Here is a 21,598-nt window from a genome sequence, read left to right as displayed (position 1 = left end):
CATTCTTTTAATGGCGGACTAATAGTTATACTTTAGTTTGGACCACCTAGTACTTAAGTACTTAAATTGAAAGTGCATAAGGGGTTTTATGCAATTGCACATGGATTGGAGGTAAGGTACAATTTTCTCTGGAAATTACTTTCCTCAATAAGTCGCTGATTGGATAACTGATTTATTTTATAAGTAAAAACAATAACAAGAAGAATAAAACATGACTAAGGGAGTCACTCTTATATAAGCAAATTGTTGAGCGGTTTAGCAATTTATAGAACAATGTTGATATAGACAATGATTTATTGAGAATAAAATTTGCATATAAATCACTGATAGGATAAGCAGTTTACTAATGAAATCATCATTTGGTTCAGCGACCTTGCTAACTAGATGACTTCAAATCCGACATATATAGAAACACAACTAATTTCATATTTAACTTTCGAACTTAACTACGCATATAAAGAAAGTTGGAAGACTTAATATTGTCAAAAACTCTTCTAAAGCCCAATTTTATATTTACCAAAACTTTGTAAAGTTTTTGGTGCAAATAAATAGTTGGTGGCCATATCTATAATATTTTATTTTGCCATGTTGACTCCTTACCAAAAATTTTAGAGCAGCGAAGCGTTTTTGACTGTACTAAATCTCTCGCCCTTGTTTTTTATGCATATAGTTGACTTTGAAATTTCAATACGAAAGTAGGTGAGTAATCTCCTTACCCGGTAATGATTTATATGCAAATTTCTTTCCTCAATAAGTCGTTGTCTCAATCAATGTGCTCTATAATTATTAAGCTGCTTAACAATTTATTTATATAAGAGCAAGTCCCTAAGATTTTTTTTTCATTCTTCTTGTTGTTGCTTTTAATTATAAAATAAATCACTCATCTAATCATCAATTTATTGATAGAATATTTTTTAAATATTTTTTTATATAACTCGCTAATTGAGTAAGTGATTTACTAATTTTGCTGGGTGGCTACGGCAAAACTCACACACACACACTTCTGTATTTATATTTAAGTTTCAAACTCAATTATAAAACAATTGCCGGAGATTTAGCAAGGTTAGACCTAATCAAAGGCTCGGCCCAGCCCGCCCATGCCTGGCCCAACTCGAGCCCGAACTACCCATGAGTGGCACGAGCTAGCCGTTTGCCTGCACGACTAGGCTTAGAAGCCCGCCCATTTTGCTACAGTAGCATGCATGTTTGCTACAGTGAATACCAACATGAATTTTGGTACTGTATTATTTTATATTTTTTTAACACACCTATGGAATCGATGATCAACCCTGTACGGTACTCTTTGTACTGTTTAAATTTTTTTAATATATTATTTATTTTTTAAAAATGGAGGAACATAAATGTCTTTAAAAAATAAGCTAACGCTCATTTTTTCCTAAAAATAGCTAAAAAATTCTAAAAATTATAAAATTAGGACTTCGATTTTTTTTACTGTTTTAAAATTTTAATAGAAATAAATAACTAGTTTATAGGGGTATTTTGGTAATTTTAACTTTTTCTCATACTTATAAATAGATAATAAATTTTCTAATCTCTCAAGTTCTTTTCAAATTAAAAGTTTCAAGATTTTTAGTCTTCCAATTAACAAATTCTCTCCAATATGGGTTCCTTTGATGATCATATATAATCACAACCGGAGGGCGAGTTTTGAAAGTATTTCAAAAGGATTGAGACGAAAGATGGCCAAAGTAATTTTTTTTATTATAGAGCTAAATGTCTTCAATGTAATCAAGATTTTTCTGCATTAATTAAGAATGACATTACTCACCTAATAAGGCATATTAAAGAGAAGCATAAAAAAGATCAACTTAATATTGGTCAAATGTTGCTTAATTAAGGTGTTTCCGAAAATCTATCTAATTTTCAATGGAACTATGAAAATACTCGTAAAAAAATTGTTAAATATATTATTCATAGAAATAAACATTTTCTTATGAGTGATGATCTGGAACTTGAAAGTTGTTTACAAAGAGCGTTTAATCCATCTTTTAAAAGAATTTCTCGTCACACAATTAGAAGAGATGTTTTAAAATATTTTGCTTAAGGAAAAAAATTAATTTTAGATTTTGAAAAATTAAAATCTAGAATTTCTTTTACTAGTCATATTTGGAATTTATGCCAACATTAGTTTTTTATGTGTATAACTGCCCATTTTATTAATGATAGTTTGAAAAATATAAAAATAAATAATTTCTTTTCGAAAACTTGATGAGAGTCATATTGGTGAATATTTTTCTCATATTATTATTTAAGAGTTAACAAGTTATAATATCCAAAATAAGGTTTTCTCTCTCGCTCTTCATAATACTTCTAATAATGATTCTATAATTTCTAATATTTGATGTTTTTTTTACTTTGTAATGGTGAATTATTACATAATAGATGCATATGTCATATTATAAATTTAATTATACAAAGTAGTCTAAAATATTTTTTTAAGATAACTCATAAAATTAGATAAATTATGCATTATATTATTTCTAATGATAAAAGAGCAAGAACATTTGTAAATGTGTAAAAGGTGTGGATTAAAAGCTAAAAAACTTTAATTAGATGTACAACATAGATAAAATTTTACTTATGAAATGTTAGAATTAGTACTCAGAATTTTAAAAAGCTATAATTTCTTATGTTTTTTTAGATATTAATAATAAACTAGAATGTCCTACTGATTTAAAATGGGAAATTACAGAAAAAGTAAAAGATTTTTTAAAAATATTTTTGATGTGACTAATATGTTGCCAAGCTCTTATTCTCCTACAGTTACAATCGTTGGTACGCAACTTGTCAATATTATTTAATTTTTTGTTGCTTTTAAAATTAGCTAGTTTTTATATAATGTTTTATAAAAAAATAAAAACTAAATATGCTAAATATTTTAAACATTTTCCTTTACTTATTAGTTTTGGCATTTTATTAGAACCTTAACTTAAATAGACTAATCTTTTTTATATTTTTAATGGTTTATATCGATAAACAAAATGAATATATTTCTTATACTGTAACTATTAAAAGTTATTTTGAAAGGCTTTTTAATAATTATTCTATTATATGTGATTCTTTTTTTTTTTTCTATGTCATCACCTTCTATTATTCAATTTGAAAGTGATAGTATTAAGAAGTCATTGCTTACCCGACTTAAAATGAAAACTTTTTTATCAATATTAGGGAGAATTACTAAACCATTTTATAAGTGATGATGAAATAAATATTTTAGCATAATGGAAGACAAATGAGATAATATTTTTAATTGTTGCTGCCATGGCTCATGATATATTGATAATTCCTATGTCTACTGTAGCTTCATAATCTACTTTCAATATAAGTGGGCGGTTGATTGATCAAAGCAGATTATGTTTGGGAAAATAAATAATTGAAGCTTTGATGTGACTACAACATTAGTATGCTGTCCAATTTTAATCGCAAATGGACAACCATTTTATAATAGAAAATATAGGATTTGAGTTTTTAAATTTCAATGACTAACATAATTTTATATTATTTTTTATAATTCATGGATGGATTATGCAAATGATGGATAGCTACCAACCTAGTTGGGATGTGCGATGCAAAAAAAAAAGTTCCTCATTTATTTTGGTGTAACTATTTGTTTAATTATAAAAATATTTTTATTTACTCATTTGTTTAACTATTTTTTTATATCAGCTCATTTACTTTCATTTATTTTATTTCCAATTTTTTATTTACTTTATTTATTCTTTTGTTAAGAGTTATAGTGTTCAAATTTGGATGAATAATAATAATGGTCAAATATAGGGTGTTTTTTGTAAACCTTTTAAAAATTCCCTATCTTAGCCCCACCAATCTAGAGAGCAATCAATGCCTAACCAATCAACTCAAAGGCCAAGTAGTAAGTACTCAATCAAAATCCACAAAAAATTCAAGTAGTAAGTACTCAGTTACTCAAAGGCCAACAAACAACACTGCTTAACCAATTAAAAATCTATATCCGAGTCACTGCTCGAATCCAAAAGCTGCACTAGGGTTCCATCGCTAGAGATGAGAAACTATTGCCGCTCCGCGATAGTTGTTGCCAAGGAAAATGTCAACTCCTTCCACCACCACCACGACAGCGGTGGCGATGCTGGAGCTGGTGCTGGAGGAGGAAAGAACCACCACCACCACTTGAAGCGGCTAGTTGTGCTCAAGAATGGCGTCAGAGACTTTCCTGGTGGGATTGACAACAAGTACTTGCTTGACCACAAGGTCGACAGCGGTGAGTTTAGCGTGACCTACCTTTGCATAGATCACGACACGAAGGGGCTCCTAGTTAGCAAGTCGATCTCGAAGCGCAAGCTGCGCACTGCCATCGACGTCGAGGATGTGCGCCACGAGGTCGCCATCATGTGCCATTTGCCTTGGAACCCTAGCATTGTGAAGGCATGTGAGGATGAGAGCGCGGTGCATTTGGTCATGGAGCTCTATGAGAGCGGTGAGCTCTTTGAACGGATCGTGGCGAGGGGCCATTACACCAAGAGAGCCGCCGTCGCCGTCACGAGGACCATCGTCGAGGTTGTGCAGCTCTGCCACCAACATGGCGTGATCCACCGTGATCTCAAGCCAAAAAATTTCTTCTTTGCGAACAAGAAGGAGAACTCGCTGTTGAAAATCCATCTCAATAAGAAAATCTCCATTATGAGGCAGAACTCGGCCTGGCCTGGCCTCGATCTCTCACGGCCCTACGAGCGGTAACAGACTAGACTATTCTAGCCTGGGTCGAACCGTGAATAAATATTTAAGTCCCATAAGTCTGAAAAGCCCGGCCCGACCCGCCCAATAATGTCTAGGCATGGTCTAAAAAACTCGCCAATAAATTAATTCTCGGTACATGAATCAGCCATATACTCTAGAAAATTACAAAATACTGCCACTGCTGCTGCCGCATCCATACGCTACATACTTTAGGACTGCAAAACGCCAACCAGCACCTTCCTTCCGCAATCCCAATCCATCTCTGTCCTTAAAAAGATAGATCTAAATCCAAGGAGGAGGAGGAAAAAAAACAGAAGAATTAGAAAAGATAGAGAGAGAGAGAGAGAGAGAGAGAGAGAGCCAGCCGTTAAAAGCCTAGATTTCTTTTTGATTTTCTTCTATTTATTGTTCGATCTCCTTCGATTACTTCGAGGGCGGCATTGAAAGTGGAGGCTGTGCTAATTTATTAGGGGAAGTGATCGATTCTAAACGGATACTGTCGGGCGATTGGATCTAGGCGGTAACTATGCTGTGTGTTAGATTTCTATGATTGCGGCAGCGGCAGCGGCGGTTGTCGGCGGTGTTGAGGTTAGGGTTTCTGAGTGCATGAGAAAGCGACTCCGATCTCATTGCTTGGTGAGGGATTCGAGGAGTAGAGGAAGGGACTGCGAGCTTGTGATCCGGAGTAGGGGGAGATGGGGCAAATGCGGCTGAGTTCTGTTTGGGGGCTGATTTGGTGCTACATTCTTTTGAATTTGTTCTGAATCTGTGGTTGGGATCGGCAAAGGACAGTGGTTGAGTGTGGTGAGGGAAGAAAGAGTGGAAAGAAGGAAAAAAGGAAAAAAAAATATTGAAAAATCTTGGAGTTCTGTGTGTGGAATTTTGACGGCAAATGCAGAAAGATCGTCGGAAAAAGGTTTGCATTGTCTATTCTTTGTTGTTACTTTTGCCGCTTGATTTTTTTTTTCTTTTTTGAACAAATTAATTCTGCTTTAAAAGTTCTGTAACAAGAATAGCTGAATAGGACACGAATAGCAAGCAACTCGGTACTCTAGATACTGAGCCCTGTTAACTTCCTCTAGATGATGATGTTATTAAAAGAAGAGAAGTTAAAAAGGAAGGGTATAGTTTTCACCGCATCATCTAAAAAAACTAATGTCAGTGGTTAAACAGATTGTGAATATTTTTTATATTCTAGTACTCTAGAACAAATGTTAATCACATTGGCAATATGTAACAAATCTTAAATTTATGGTAGAAGAGAGAACATTTGAAGTGGTGCATTAGCAAGTTGAAGAGCATGAGTGCAATGAAGGCCAATGCTTCTTTGTGACTTGAATTCTTGAAAACAGGAATGTTTAGGGAGGTTTCAATTTTTTTGAGCTTGGTCAGCAAACACATGGAGGGAGTTTTGTGCTTGAGAAGATCTGGATGTCGCTTGTCATGATGCACACTCTGTAGTGATGGCAGAGATGAGATCTAAAATGCGAGCATGTGGACAATCTCGTAGTAGATCTTTGTACATTAAATGAGAAAAAAGATCTTTAGAAAAATATGGCCGATGCTTGCAAGTCTCTATGTCGGCACTAGTTGTGAGACTAAAACAGTCTAATATTCTAGAAATAAGCCTCCTTATAATTTATGGCAACCACTGCAGCATATGATATCCTCATTGCTGTCAAGTTCTTTCCTATGAAGGATAATGTTACTCATAGAGGGCCTCCTTGATCTCCCAGTGACTTGCGAGAAAGATTATAATTTGCTACTGACAACAAGTTTTGAAATTTTGCGATGTGGGAGATCCAATATAACTTCCACTCTCTAGATATGGAAAGCAATTAAAAACAGAGACCAACAATTTTTTTTATGAAGTGGAAGAATCTCCCTCTTGATAGAGAAGAAAAAATTACAAATTCAATCAGACAGATTGATCTAATTGCGATAAATTACAGTCATGAGAAGACTTACTAGCCCCACTGCTAGACACTCATAGCTATTTGATTGAAGAGCTTCTTGCTTGCTAGACCCCACAATGTACCACTCCCATGCAAGTACGTTGACTCCAGTTGAAGTCGTCGAACATGGATCACGCACGTCTTGCGACGTCGAGATGCTGAATATACCACAACAAAGGTAGTCGACGAAGCTCCTCTGGAATGCAAACACGAAGTGCCAAAGTAGACTCAATCTTGTACTATGATCTCCTCATAAAATATTCCTTAGAGAATTCTCATTCTTTAGACTCAAGAGATGTCCTGAGAATTCTGCTAGGATCCTTATATAGGTGAGGAGTAACATCACTAGTTCGAACCAGTGAAATCACCAAAAGAAAATCCTATCCAAAATTGAAATAGTAGCCTTCCAAAATTTATTTTGGGCATACCATTGGAGTGCCATCATTCTATCCGAAGTCGTTAAATGGACTTCGCAATTCTTATGCTAGTGAGTGCTCAAATGCTTTATTGAATTCTCTATTATTTTGCTATACGATGTTTAAACTCTCTTCAAAAGCTGGCCTGAACATTCTAGAAACACCGTTTAAAGGATGTTCAAACGTCGTTTAGACATTATAAAACCAATAGAATAACCAGCATCCGAATGCACTCTGGTGCTGTTCAAGCATGATTTGATACAGCTGCTGAACTGGTGTGTTACAAATTCTGAGTTCTGTCTTCTTCACTTGAATTGGATCTCTGTTAGTGTTGTGTCTTGACTATCTACATGATCCTAGATTGTGCAACTTGATACAAGTATTTTTTGTTTATGAATTTGCCATCAATATATAATTGCACTAATAGGCTTGTTGATATTTACTACTATCAATGGGCTTTTGCCATCGCTAGGCTAGCCGATGGTGCCATTGTCAATGAGAGCATTATAAACTGCCCTATGGAGGTTCATTGTTGCAGTAGAGGTTTTAGATGAAGGGAATAAGGAGTGAACTGGTTGGTGCCAGTTTCCTTACCCATCTGAATTTAACTTTCTAAAGAGAGTTCACCTTTTAAGGGTGCCACATGTAAATACAGAGTGAGTGAGGTGCTGAATAGCCTGAATGCACTTAGGTGAGTGCTTTCAGTGGTCTCTGTAACATATATATATATATATTCTCTATATGTATAAGTACATCTTTACATTTATATATAAGCTAAATTTGCATGATTCATAGGTAACGAATCATTTATATGTGGATATTATATGTATCTTTTTGTGCATCGATGTGTGTGTGTATATAGATATACAGACATTAGTGTGTCTCTGGTGTGTATATTCATGTGTGTTTGTGTATATGCAGTTTATAGATTTATTAATAACATCTAATTTATTGCCCTAAGCAGCGTTTCTTCACATCTATTGTAATTCTGCAAGCTGCATTGACTGTTTGAATTGCATCTTGATTCTATCTTTCCTGAGGCTGATATATTTATCATTATTAAACTTGTAACATCGGCGGATAAATGGGCTATTGCATGATACCCTAACTTCTCTTGATATTGTAACATATTGGTATAAAATCTGCTTTTCAGAATGTTCTTAAATAGTTGACTGTTAGTCCACTGTTTGCAGAACACACTTGAGATGGATTTCTTCATGGAGTATGGGGATGCCAATAGATACAAAATCCAGGAGGTCATAGGCAAAGGAAGTTATGGACTTGTATGTTCTGCCATTGATGTTCAGAATGGAGAAAAAGTTGCAATAAAGAAGATACATGATATCTTTGAGCACATCTCTGATGCTGCCAGGATCCTTCGGGAGATCAAGCTTCTCAGGCTTCTAAGACATCCTGACATTGTGGAGATTAAGCACATTATGCTGCCTCCATCAAAGAAAGACTTCAAAGATATTTATGTTGTTTTCGAGCTCATGGAGTCAGATCTCCACCAAGTCATAAAGGCTAATGATGATTTAACCAAGGAGCACTACCAATTTTTTCTTTATCAGATGCTACGTGCTCTGAAATATATCCATACAGGTTGTATATTTCTTATAGTATTCAACCATTCTAGTGATTCTGAATACTGTAACATCATCTATAAGATTCTTTATGCTACACTTCCAACATGCTTAACTTGCTTCTCAGAAAAGCGCACTACCCTTTTACTGCTTTAAGTGTTAGCATTGCCCAGCATATTCTCTGGCTAGTAGTCTTTTTTGTTATCACTGTTTTGTTTGCACAGAAAATTATGGTATAACAGCTCTCTGTGTTTTGAGATCCTAAAAAAAATCACTTTAATAAAGCATGGTTACGACAGTATGATTGTCAACACCTCTTTTGGGTTTGTAAATATTAATGCCTCTTTGCAATTGATGGATATCTGTTGTATAATTTGTCAAAACTTTTCAGTTTAGGACTGTCAGGATTTGGAAACATGTAAATCTCAGCCTACATTTGACTTTAGAAGAGGACTGACTATCTGCTATTAAATATTTGTAGGTTGAATTTTGTGGAGGGAATAAGCCCTTGTTTTGAAGAAATTTCAGAAGGTTGAGGGATTATCTTTTCTCAATGAAGAATAAAATAATAAGGATACATGTTGGATTGTTTCAGTAAACTTATTAGATATTTCTACGGGAAGGTTATTGTTGCACAAGTAACTTGTTGCCACTCTTCCCTCTGTTGATGATAATACTAATGGCTGTGAGCCCTTTGAGAATTATTGGAGTAAAGGTTATCTCACTCTATTAGCTTTTTAAGGATATAGTAACTCCTTTTAGATGATGGTATTTATTAATTGCCATGTAAGCTGTCAACCTTTGAGTATACACAAATGTATCATTGTGGTCAAAAGACTTGAAATTATCCATTATTGGAATTTATGATATAACTAGAATAGACATGTTCTCATATGGTTGTAGGCAATAGATTTGATGGTGTCCAATGTTGGAGTTTATGCTGGAGAAGTAACTATTTGTGGTTTTTACTTTCTAGATGCTTATACATCATTTTGAGTCCTCTTTTGTGTCATAACTTCTTGGTAGATGCACCAGGAAGGCACTGTTCAATAGTTTATTAGTTGTCACTTGCCTCAGCTTGTATGGTTTTATGTAGAACTGTTATTTCCATCCTATACCATGATGCATATTTTCACAGATGCAACTCAAAGGTTTTCTTTGAGTGCAAATGCTGAACTCAAATGCACTTTTCACCATTCCAGTTTTTGTCACATTGAAAAGTATTCATATATTGCTTAGCGTGTGTACTTACAAATTACAATGATCTGTTTGTTCAAGAGCCATTATATGTATTATGATCAGAAATACATTCCCAATCATGGTTTCTAGTATATGTGTCACATTTCTTACTTAAACTTGTCTGTATAACAATATCTTATTGTTCAAATTTTCTTTTAAGTATTCATCGAACACTATCTACGTTTTTGTCTCAGAAACTTTTTTTTTGTTATTGCATAGGTGTAACCTTGATTAACGAAATCCTAGTATTTTCATAAAATCTTCCTTTGAGACTATTATATCAAAATCCAAACTTTTATTCTTTCACTTTACCTTGAAATTTTTGCTTGTAATACCAGTTTATGAGCTGTTCCATTAGATTGTTGAACTCCTATAGTAGACATAGCCTTAGTGAAAGCCATGTTTTGATGTTGTCTATTATATACTATATTTGTGCTCTTGATTAGTATTTGTATAAGCTACTTAATAGTACATGTGGACACTCTCGTTATGCCACCTTGACACTCTGAAACAGATAGAATTTAAGGCTCTTGGAGTTCGGGTTTCTTTTCCTTTTGCACCTGTACCTTTACTGCTTTAATATTTGTACAAGATACTGACCAATACATATACTGATATACACATTGTCATTAACTCATTATGATGCACTTCAGTAACATGTAAGCCTCTTCGGTAATTCTGGTTTTCTATTCTCTAGTTTGCTCTTGTGCAACCTTTAGTGCCTTAACTTTTTCATCTCTTCTGTAGTTCACTCATATCTGCAACTTGCATCTATATTGCGCCTTTGTACCCACTCATGCAGAGTTATGCCTATACTGTTCCTTGGCATATATCTAAATGTGTGCCCTCAAATAGATCTAATATACATATTGCTAGATGCTTTTGTTTACTTCAGTTCCTATTTGCCTTTCATATATTTATTATAGAATTACTTTTCCTATATGAATATGCGACAATCACCTTAAAGTGCAAATTAGTGGTTCCTTTGCTCCTCCATATGGTTTTTATTTCTCAGAAAATTCTGCACATCCATGTTATCATTCTTAGTTTCTTTTATAATTTTTTTTACATACTTTGATAAGTACCTTGTATTCATTGATTGGAGGAAAATTCCATCAACTTTCTTTCTCAGGTAAATCATAGAATGTGATACTTGCAGAAAACCATCTTTTAAACCTTAGTTTTGTTGTTGATGCATCCGACATACTCTTTGCAATAGAATGACTTTACAGGAGACTTTTTTAATGCCTTCATTCTTTTGTCTGTATCTATAACATGACTGGTACTTCATTTATTGGTAAGTTATCTAATATTTAACATATATGTCTGCAGCTAATGTATATCACCGGGATCTAAAGCCCAAAAATATACTAGCTAATGCAAACTGCAAGCTCAAAATATGTGACTTCGGGTTAGCGAGAGTAGCATTTACGGACACTCCCACTACAATTTTCTGGACAGTAAGCAATATGAGAGAAACCTCTCATCATGTTATGCTACCTTCTTATTTTCTTCTCATACAGAACCATATAGTTAACCATTTTGTCTAAAGATCTTTGGTATCTAATAGCTTTGCTGTAATTCTTTCGATCTATGGATATACTATCAAACAACAGCATTTTTAAGCAAAAATCGAATGTTTCAGGATTATGTTGCAACCAGATGGTATAGAGCCCCTGAACTTTGTGGATCATTTTATTCTAAGGTATGGTTTGTCTGTTACTAACTTACTATGTTTACTATACTGGCATCTTCTAATTTTTTGGGCATTTAATGCTTAGAAATAAAACATCTTCTTGTTATGTTGGTCCATTAGGAGAACCAGGGTTTCTAAAATATAATAACTAATTTGATAAGCTAAACCATTTTTTGTTTCTTATAATTTTTTCTGAAGAATTGGAAATTCAGCATTATTTTTATGGAAATTTGGAGGCGTGATGCCCTTTTGAGACTGAAAAGATATTTCAATGTTACTAAAGAGAAGAGTTTTGATTATATGTTGCGACTGTTTAGAGTTTTACCTGGGATTGATGAACCAGGATTTTAGTTCATCATTTTGAAAATTTTCGCTAGATCTAACAGAATGCTCTGTCGGACAGAGTACTATTTTGAGAATAAGATATGGTACTCATCTTTCATAATTCATTTGGAAATTCATCTTATCTCATGGATTGTCATCTTTCTCTTTCTATACCTGTCATACTGGATCTTTAAGTTTGCAAGACCATCTTGTCTACAACTTTTATAACATCTAGAATAGCTGAGAATTCTTGTTGCTTCAAGGGTTGTTTTTTACTTGCTTAGTTACTCTACTTGAAGGCTTTTTCTTCATGTTGGAAGGTCATTGCCCTTTAGTAATAACGAAAATCATCTTTGTTTTCTTAAAAATCTAAACTGGATTTGATTCTTATCTGATGATACTTTAGGATATACCGACATACTTCATTTTTCTGCCATATCATCTGCTTCCATGATGTAACTATTATACTTCGTTTCTTATTTGATTGCAGTACACCCCAGCTATTGATATTTGGAGCATTGGTTGCATCTTTGCTGAAGTTTTGACTGGAAAGCCACTTTTCCCTGGTAAAAATGTGGTTCACCAGTTGGATTTGATGACTGATCTTCTAGGGACACCTTGCTTAGATACTATTTCTCGGGTATGGAAATTTATCGTTTAAATTTGTATAATTTCATTTGCATCCATATTCCACATTCTGCTGGGGTTCTCACTAATATAGATGTCTATATTTGCTATTTTGTTCTTTCTAAGTCCAGGTGCGAAATGAGAAGGCAAGGAAATACTTGAGCAGCATGAGGAAAAAACAACCTGTGCCATTTTCACAGAAATTTCTAAATACAGATCCTTTAGCACTAAAATTGCTTGAGAGGCTTTTGGCTTTTGATCCTAAGGATCGCCCAACTGCTGAAGAGGCATGTCTTGTCCTCAATGCACTTTTTTTATCATTTATACTTTCTTCAGCCTATAGATTTTAAATAACTTGCTTCTATTTTTTTCACCAGTAATCCTGATGTTTGTTGTGTTTATCAGGCATTGGCTGACCCGTACTTTAGCGGTCTTGGCAAAATAGAGAGAGAGCCTTCTTGCCAGCCAATTTCAAAGATGGAATTTGAGTTTGAGCGGCGTAGAGTGACAAAAGAGGACATCAAGGAACTCATCTTCCGAGAGATTTTGGAGTACCATCCTTTACTTCTCAAAGAGTATACCACTGGAACAGAACGGCCAAACTTCCTTCATTTAAGGTTGCAATTGCACTTACCTGGTTATCCTATTTTACTTTTTCATTATCTTTCCTAACTCCCCTTCTGCAGTGCTGTTGATCAGTTTAGGAAACAATTTGCACACCTTGAGGAGAATGGTGGTAAAAACGGGTCAGTAATTCCATTAGAGAGGAAACATGCTTCTCTTCCAAGGTAGTTTTTTTTATTAATTATTATTCAGTTCTTCCCTGTTCTCTATTATCTGTCTACTATTATGTACTGCTATTTTCATTGTTATTAAAACACCTGCGACTAATTTCACATGTCCTAAACCCACGTGGTTTTCACTTGGCCTGTTGAGACACTAGCTGTGCAAGCTAATCTTCCTTACTTGATGCTTGGCCAGGGGCCTATGATAATGGCAAGGTGTGCCCAAGTATGGGTCTTTGAAAGACTTATATTGGCCAAATAGGGCACCAAAGTTCATCTACACTATGAGGGAAAAAATTATAGGAGTAATACCTGATTCACAACTTGATCTCTCTTTGGATATATCAGTGTATCACCAAACACTTCCTCGGCATGATTCAAAGATGATGCTTGGGACTTCTTGCTTGAGATACTTATTGTTTGATAGAGAAGAAATTTTCCATCCCTTTTTATAGATAGACGAATTGGTTCGATAATCAATATTCCTTTTTTTATTAATTGTGGAAGAGCTAGATCTTTCTGAATCAGCATTACATCCAGATGCATCTCTCCTCTTTGAATCGAGGATATAGCAATTTCCTTTGGATTTATCAGTCTAAGTAAGAGGCAATAGACCTTGATATTATTGATCATTCTTTGATTCAAGGAGTCATCCCATCTTAATTGAAAAAGGAAATATTTTTTAAGGAAGAAATCCAGTTCTGCTTCCTTGCTTTTCTTGGATTGTTTTTTTTTTACCTTTTTTAAGGTCTGATCTCACATAATCTTCTTAGATTAAAAGCTCGATCACTTCTTGAATCGTGAGAGAGTTAAAGAGAGATGGATAGGAACAAACTAGTAAGAGCTAGTAAAATTAATAGAAAAGGGAGGGACGAAGAAAAAAAATGTATGTCACTGGCATTCACTGTTGTTGACGAAGGTAAAATGGAAAAACGGTGGCGATTTGCAAACAACTCAACAAAACTAAAATCCAACAGGAAGGGAGATAGAGCACTTTCCGGTGGATGAAACAATGTGCTTCACTGGATGTGGTGAAACCCCAGCCATTTGCAGTCTCTGTCGGACATGAGAGAGATTATAAATAGGGAGGGAGAAGTTAGGGTTTAGGTTAGCGGTGGATTGGTGAACAGACGGCTATCCCAGCATCCATTATGCAAAATCCTGGTTTTGGAATTTTGAAATGTAAAACAAGGATTTCAAAACATCGGGTAGAGAGAGGAATTAGGTGCTCACACCTCTCTCACCATTTATTTATTTTATTATTCTTATTATTTTTTAAGGGTGTTACAGTTATCAGCCTAATTGAAGTCTTATCTCAATGATATGGGGTAGGATAAGAATTGAAAGATGAGAAAGCTTAACGTGAATTTGAAGGTATTAATTATTGGCTATTAACCTGAGATCAAGCCTCTGGAATTTTCTTTGATCTGGCTGAAGAAAAATTAGATGATTCAGTGGCTTGCCATGAAAACATCAAGGGTGAGCAGCGGACAAATTTATCTATTTTTGTGGTATAGTTTAGGCTCTTTCCCTACATTCAGATGTGTAATTTTCTCTGGACATTGAATTAGCTTTTATGTGGGAGGAAGATGGCATTATGCATAATAAATAACTTTTGTTCTGAATCTGTCAATTCACTCATTGAGCCTTCCCAACATTATTAGTATGAAAATGCTTCAGTGCTACTGCTCTGGTGACAACGATGATGATTCTTATCAGTGTCATTCTTTATAACTTGAGTGTAGAAATTGTCTTTTGCCTTAGATGTCAATGTGTAAACCTTTGTTTATTCCTCAGATCATTTCCCTATCCAAGGGGAAGCAATTTTCTTACGGGTTTGGGGGTTCCATATTTCTAATATTAGGTGAAATCCTTGGTTTAAGAATACCAACATATTCTGTTTCAATAGATTATGTCCTGAAAAATATGGAAAAGATACCAAGTATTTATTTAATATATCCTGGAAATGAAGTAAACTGGAATTGAAGGTGCAGACACATGATCCCCATGTTTTATGTGAAGTGCCACTGTTCTGAAGCTGGATTCATAGCCTTCAAGGATTTTCTGAACATATGCTCTGCTTGATCTTTTGATAGCTTCAAATAATCCTTCTGAATGGTGTTTTATTTGACATCCACTACCTCGTCTTGAGTGAAAACAACTAGGATTAGCATCGATATTCTTGTTAATGTAACTTAAGTTGATAGACATTATTTTCATATTCTTCTCCCCTTATATTCTTTTATAACAGATAATTATTCTGGTAGGTAGTTCCTCTAATGAATCTTGTACTGCTGCTTATAAACGAAGAGACTAATGTTGGAAAAAAGTAATATAGATACCTATTCAGCATATTTGTGATAACGTTTTCTAGTGGAAACTGCAGTTTCTGACTGATAGCTTTTATAACTAATAATTCTTCGGACATTTGGAAGTATCTACTTTGTATATTTAACTGTGATAATGCTATTTGTAAAAGGCAGGTGTTCTCTGTACTTAGGAGATGAAAGACTAAAAAGCTTCCTATATTGATCCTTGTCTTGACAATGTTCATTTCATTTGTTTTGCACCATATTCTGTTCTTTCACTTCTTTAGATCTGTTTCTATTCTATTCATCCTTCCAAAAGCTACTACAGGTTGCTTCATCTTGTGCTCTTTATTCAAATTAGGTCTCTTTCACACTTAACTATTCATTTAGAAGGGAATAGAATGCCACTTCTCTTGAGACTAGTCATCATCAAGCTTTATTGTTGCTTGTTTGTGCCTCTTAACTATGGAATGCTTAAAGGGACACCAATTAAGAAATCTCTGAAAGAGTTCTTCATCTTGCCTTGTAGGTTCAATTTCAGTGGAATATGAAGCTTCCACATAGATTTGATAAATCTTGAACTCGTAGTTAGAAGATGCAGGATTTTGTTGTTCATGGGCATAATGAACTGATAACCTTGTGATGAATGAAACTTGTTTTGCTTCTTTATATATATAATTCTCTTTAATACAAAATTAATTTCTAGTTGACCGATGTGTCAGCTATTTCTTAGTTAGTTTGTTGGAAGTACTTACAATTCAAAATAGTATGCTATTTCTCATCCAATAGTCTTCCTAATGTCATTTTTCTACTCATTTCCTTGATAACAGTTCTGAGAATATCCTTGTTTCTGTAATCATGCTTTATGTCGACTTCTCTCTTTTGAAAGGATAGATAGATTTCTGTAAAGCAGCAAATTAATTACTTTTGTTGAGTTCTAGTTTGTGAACTATTGCACCACGTATTGAATTAGTTTGTGAAGATCTCTCCTATTGTTGTCCATATGGCAATAAATTTTGCGAACATCAGAAATCATTGTTGACATTATTTAGTTGGACTATAGATTGGTGACTTGCAGGCAGATACTGCATTTGTAGGAGTAGTTACTCACCATCTTAGATGAAAATAGGTTTGAATCTGGACAAGAGTAGAATCCAGTAGGTTCAATTTCCTTGAATTAGTTTGGAAAATGAGCAATATATGGCTGACACTATACAGAAGAGGATGCACTGATGCAGCAGTGCCTACCTCCTTGAATGTTCTTATTTTAGTTAAGAGGTTATTCATACCCTTAAGATTTCCTTGACCTAATACAAGTCGTGATATCAAAAGCTGTAAACTTCCTATCTTTATTAAAATTTTCTTCACTTAATACAAGTCATAAAATTAAAATCTGCAACCTTCCTATCTTTATCTGGGCTGTACTAATGGTAACATGTCTAGAGGACTTCCTCATGGGTAGCTTGGACATGAGAAATCAGTATATATGCCTTAAGGTTGTACTTATTTGTTTAGGAAGATGGTGAGTTTATGATTAGAAACCTCTGTCTGATTTAATTTTGTTAAGTGATTTTGTTTCTAACCTACGAGAGGAAATACAGGAATATTAACAATGCTTGATTGTGGAAGCACATGAAATTCGAAACCTGATGTTTTGGTCAATTGTGAATTTAGATTAAAGTTCATGGATCTTTTCTTCCTAGTGCGATAAATAGTCCAAATTAATGAAACAGTTCTGCATGGAGAGATTTGCCATCATTTTACTCCAAAAAAATGTAAAGATGAATACATTCATGTGTTTTTTACCTTCCAAGGAATTGGGACATATTGGCTGATCCCACGTCACTAAAGTCAGCTAGTAGCTGACTCTTTTATCTTTTCATATTGCTTTGTCTTTTCACTTGTTCACATTTCATGAACCAACAGGCTACAGATACAAAATAAAGCATCTATCCTTAATCAATGGTTTTATACCTTAGTGCACCTGGGCCGTCTATTTGTTCCTTCCTACGTATTTATGTTTTAATTTTAAAGCAAAGCAGACATCCTAACTGTACTTTTGTGCCACGAATAAGTTATATTAGTTTCTTGATAACACTCCACATGTTCAACTTTGATTCTCTAGCTAGGTAGGTTCCCAGTTGCTTATTCAATCATTTAAGTAGTATTTCTATGTTATATGTTCCGCAATTTCTAATATTTTTAACTGAAAATTTGTGTAGATCTACAGTGGTGCATTCTGCTACAATTCCTCCGAAGGAGCAGAATACATTGGTATCATCCAGAGAGAAGTATGTCACAGATGAGGTGCCGAAGAACCCAAAATATATTGAAAGGATTCCTGGACACATGGCAGCGGCTTCACAGATTTCTCAGAGGATTTCTTTCGGTACTTCACTCTCCGATAGATTTATTGTGTTTATTTGTTTACATTTTAATCCTTCTAGGTTTTTCCTAGTCAAGATAATGAATCAGTGCTAACAACCTGACATCTTGGGTTTCAGCAAAATCTGGGAGAGCGGCAGGTCCTGTAATGCCCTATGAAAATGGAAATCTTAAGGACTTCTACGATCCTAGGAGGTTGATAAAACATTCTGTTCTCCCACCACAGCCTGGGATGCACCAATTTAATAGGAACGCAGTAAATCTACGGAGCTCGGAGAGGAACCTAATGGAGGCAAACAGCGGCTCATTGGGGCACATACCATCCCCAAACCAACATGTGCCTGGTAATATGGTACCGGATGTATCTATAGACATGCAAATCCATCCTTTCTACCTGTCCCATGGAGCTAACTCTGCTCTAGCTGACGACAGAACTTCAGATGCAAGCCTTCTGCAGGCGGTGTCGACTTATGATGGGATTTCTATTGCAGCTTCTGCTGCTCATGGGCAGGTTTCAACAATGCAGTGTGGCATGTCAGAGATGTATTAGCTGCAAATAATATGTGCTATAATTCTTGAAGGGTGTTGCTTTTCGACCGACCGAATAGCAAGGAAATGAGAAGGAAGATCTCTGGAGGACATGTACAAAAAAAAGAAAAAAAAAAGAAAGAAAAAATAGGAAAGAAAATGGTATGCCCCTTGGTAACACAAGAATATTTTCTGTTGGCATTTCTCATTCCGTTTTCAACTCCTGTTGTTCCATGTAGTACTAGAAATTCTAGCTGTAACTTTGTAAGGAATCCTCAAAACATTTTATTGACTTTGGGCAAGGAGATTGAGATCTCAACTTGATGCCTAACTCTTGTGTCTAACAATTCAAATTTAGCATCCCTTCCTCTAATCCTAAGATGGAGGGTTCAGGTGGGAAAGCTCTTCCTGCTCCGGCAGGGGGCAGGATGTGCACTTCCAGCGAGCATCCTCGTTGAACCCTTGCGAGCAGGAAGTTGGTGTCAGTTGCTGCAGGTTCTGGGCTGGATTTCTGGATGTATACCTTGGCATCCAGTGGACCTGTAAGGAACCAGGGCCAGCTAAAACGTTTTTGGTATAAAAAGCACTTTTGGAATGAAGCCGATAGAGTATAGTTATTTCAATTTTTTATATTAGTATAGAAGAGCTTATATTGGTTTAAACTATTCTAATATTTAGTTGTATATTAGAAGTATTATGTGTAATATTTATACTTGATGTAGTAGAAAGTTGAAATGATAGTAGATAAAAATGATAAAATAATAATTGATAAATATACAAATATTAGAGGGAACAGAGTACGTATTATTGTACTAATATATGCTTACGATTGTTGTTTATTTATTATACAAGAATAAATCTATTCTTACTCCACTGGGAGAGGCCGAAGTGTGCCAGAGCGCTCTATATGTATTATTTAATTAATATATATATATATATATATATTATATTTTAAATGATTTAATAAGTCATTTTAATATTATTATTTTTTAATAAAAGATATACGGTTAGAAAACTCTTATTAATATTCAATAGTTTTAGAAGTAATTTTAAATTACTATTTTTTAATTAAAAATATCAAAATTATATTACACAAAATAAAAATAAAATATTTAAAATAACTTAAATAATTTAATATTATACTCATTTTAAAGATCTTGATTAAGTATTCTAATAATATTATCTTTATTAAAAATTAATTATCAAAATCAATTATATATTTAATTAAATTAATTAGATTATTTAATAAGGATATATACAGAAGAGATAGATATCATAAAAAAGATATGCTCCAAACCCATATGATGCGGACATTATTGATAGGACACAATGGCGTGTGTACCAGCATGATGATCCCTCCTATAGAGATCTGGTTCTAATTTTGATTTATTTAGGGTGTCTTTTGTTTATTTCTTATGTAGGGTGTTTTTTGCTTAATTCCATTGCAGGTCTATATATAGACCCGTTATATTTTCTTTGAACCTTAATGAAAGTTTATGTGATTTATTCTTTAGAAGATTTTGGTGTGAAACCCCATTCCTTTTGTTCTTATTTCCCTATTTCATCTTTCTCCACCACGTTTTGCATCATTTTGGTATCAGAGTGAAGGATCCTAGTTTATGGACGTCCCTCCTCCCGGGATCTCCACATTTATTCTTCGCCATGACCAATCGCTCCACGAACACCGGAACGTCAAGAAATTCGGCGTACGACGAGCAAGGAAATTACCGTTGACGAGGAACAAAAAGAATCTGTTGTCATCGCGGAATCACCACCGCGTAAGATCCCAAATCCTTCAAAAAGTAATTATTGTTGCATTATTTAGTGATCTACTGTTTCATCTTTATTTTTATATTTTTTAGATTGAAAAAGAAGAAAAGAGATAAAACAATACGTCTCTTTTGCTGTAAAAAAGAGAGAGAGAAAAAAAAATTCAGTGTTTCAAATTTTCAAAAATTTTCATTTTTGGCTCTTAATTTCTATTAAATCCCAACCAATTCCTTCTTTTCCTAAACTTCCTACCAAATTTCTATTTCTTTTCAACATCCTAACAAATTCTATCTTTCCTAAACTTCGTACCAAATTTCCTATTTTTTATCAACATCCCAACAAATCCTATATTTCCTAAACTTCCTACCAAATTTCCTATTTCTTCTCAACATCCCAACAAATCCTATCTTTCCTAATTCTTCTCCGTCCAATATTTCTAATTTTTGAATTCCCTTCCTAACTTGAAACCAACCCCTTCAAATCAACTCCAAATCCTTTAGTCAAAAACTCAAACCCTGTTAGACTAAACCCACAACCCGTTACCCAACTTCATCCCCAACCTCCCCCTCACCTCACACCAAGCCCTAGCCCTTTCCCGTCGTTGCTACCCTAACGCCACCCCGATTCTGCCCTGCCTCGACGCCGACGCCCGTGTAGTGATCTTCCGTGCTTCGTTCCCTGCCATAGCTCTAACTGCGACCATCACTGCTAGACCGTCCGATCTCTCCACTGCCTTGGACTTTGCTGCCAACATCGTCGATATTGCTGCTGACCACTCCCTGGTGCTGACGGGAAGGATATGTACAACAACACATTGTGGATGAAGAGGGGAGGAAGAAGAAGGGTGAAAACAAATTAATTAATTTCAATTCTTTTTTTCCTCAGATGGTCAGGTACATGCTCTTTTCAATGTATTAAATATTTTTGGGCCATTCTTTTCTAGTATCATCTCTAAACTTTTATCAATTCCTGCACTCCACATATAGTGAGGGAGAGATTACATAGAAACCTTATATGCTTTAGTCCTAATATTAAGATATGAACTGTGCCGAATAGAATATTAGTATTATGTTAATTTTTGGAAAGAAATTTAATGGGTTTGGCATTTATGTAATGTGACTTTTGTTTAAAAACCATTAAATCTTGACATTAGTCTTTGAATCTCCTAAATAGAAAATCTAAATTCAATTAAGTATTCATTTTTAAGATTTTCTTGACAGCATAACATATCATCTCATATCATTTAG

General features: G+C 34.6%; 2 protein-coding genes across 3 annotated transcripts; both read left to right on the top strand.

The window, feature by feature from the left end:
* The first annotated feature begins 4,041 nt into the window (after nucleotides 1–4,041).
* LOC140781452 (calcium-dependent protein kinase 3-like) lies at nucleotides 4,042–4,734 on the top strand. The gene has a single exon (XM_073127412.1). The coding sequence runs from the start codon at nucleotides 4,042–4,044 to the stop codon at nucleotides 4,732–4,734; it is 693 nt and encodes a 230-aa protein (XP_072983513.1).
* A 232-nt stretch (nucleotides 4,735–4,966) lies between these two features.
* On the top strand, nucleotides 4,967–18,912 carry LOC140781696 (mitogen-activated protein kinase 10-like). Of its 2 annotated transcripts, XM_073127795.1 has the most exons (11): nucleotides 5,033–5,650; nucleotides 8,299–8,707; nucleotides 11,260–11,387; nucleotides 11,573–11,632; nucleotides 12,438–12,587; nucleotides 12,706–12,861; nucleotides 12,980–13,191; nucleotides 13,261–13,362; nucleotides 17,891–18,057; nucleotides 18,173–18,397; nucleotides 18,486–18,912. In XM_073127795.1, the coding sequence occupies exons 1-11, from the start codon at nucleotides 5,627–5,629 to the stop codon at nucleotides 18,611–18,613; spliced, it is 1,761 nt and encodes a 586-aa protein (XP_072983896.1). In that variant the 5' UTR covers nucleotides 5,033–5,626; the 3' UTR covers nucleotides 18,614–18,912. The 2 variants fall into 2 exon arrangements, with proteins under 2 accessions (XP_072983895.1, XP_072983896.1); XM_073127794.1 differs by having other exon boundaries at nucleotides 4,967–5,650; nucleotides 18,173–18,912.
* Nucleotides 18,913–21,598: the final 2,686 nt, after the last annotated feature.

This window comes from Typha latifolia, chromosome 2 (assembly GCF_019914945.1).
Source record: "Typha latifolia isolate L0001 chromosome 2, TyphaL0001v2, whole genome shotgun sequence".
NCBI lineage: Eukaryota > Viridiplantae > Streptophyta > Magnoliopsida > Poales > Typhaceae > Typha > Typha latifolia.
Note: the sequence above shows the minus strand (reverse complement) of the source record. Positions and strands in the feature narration are given on the sequence as shown.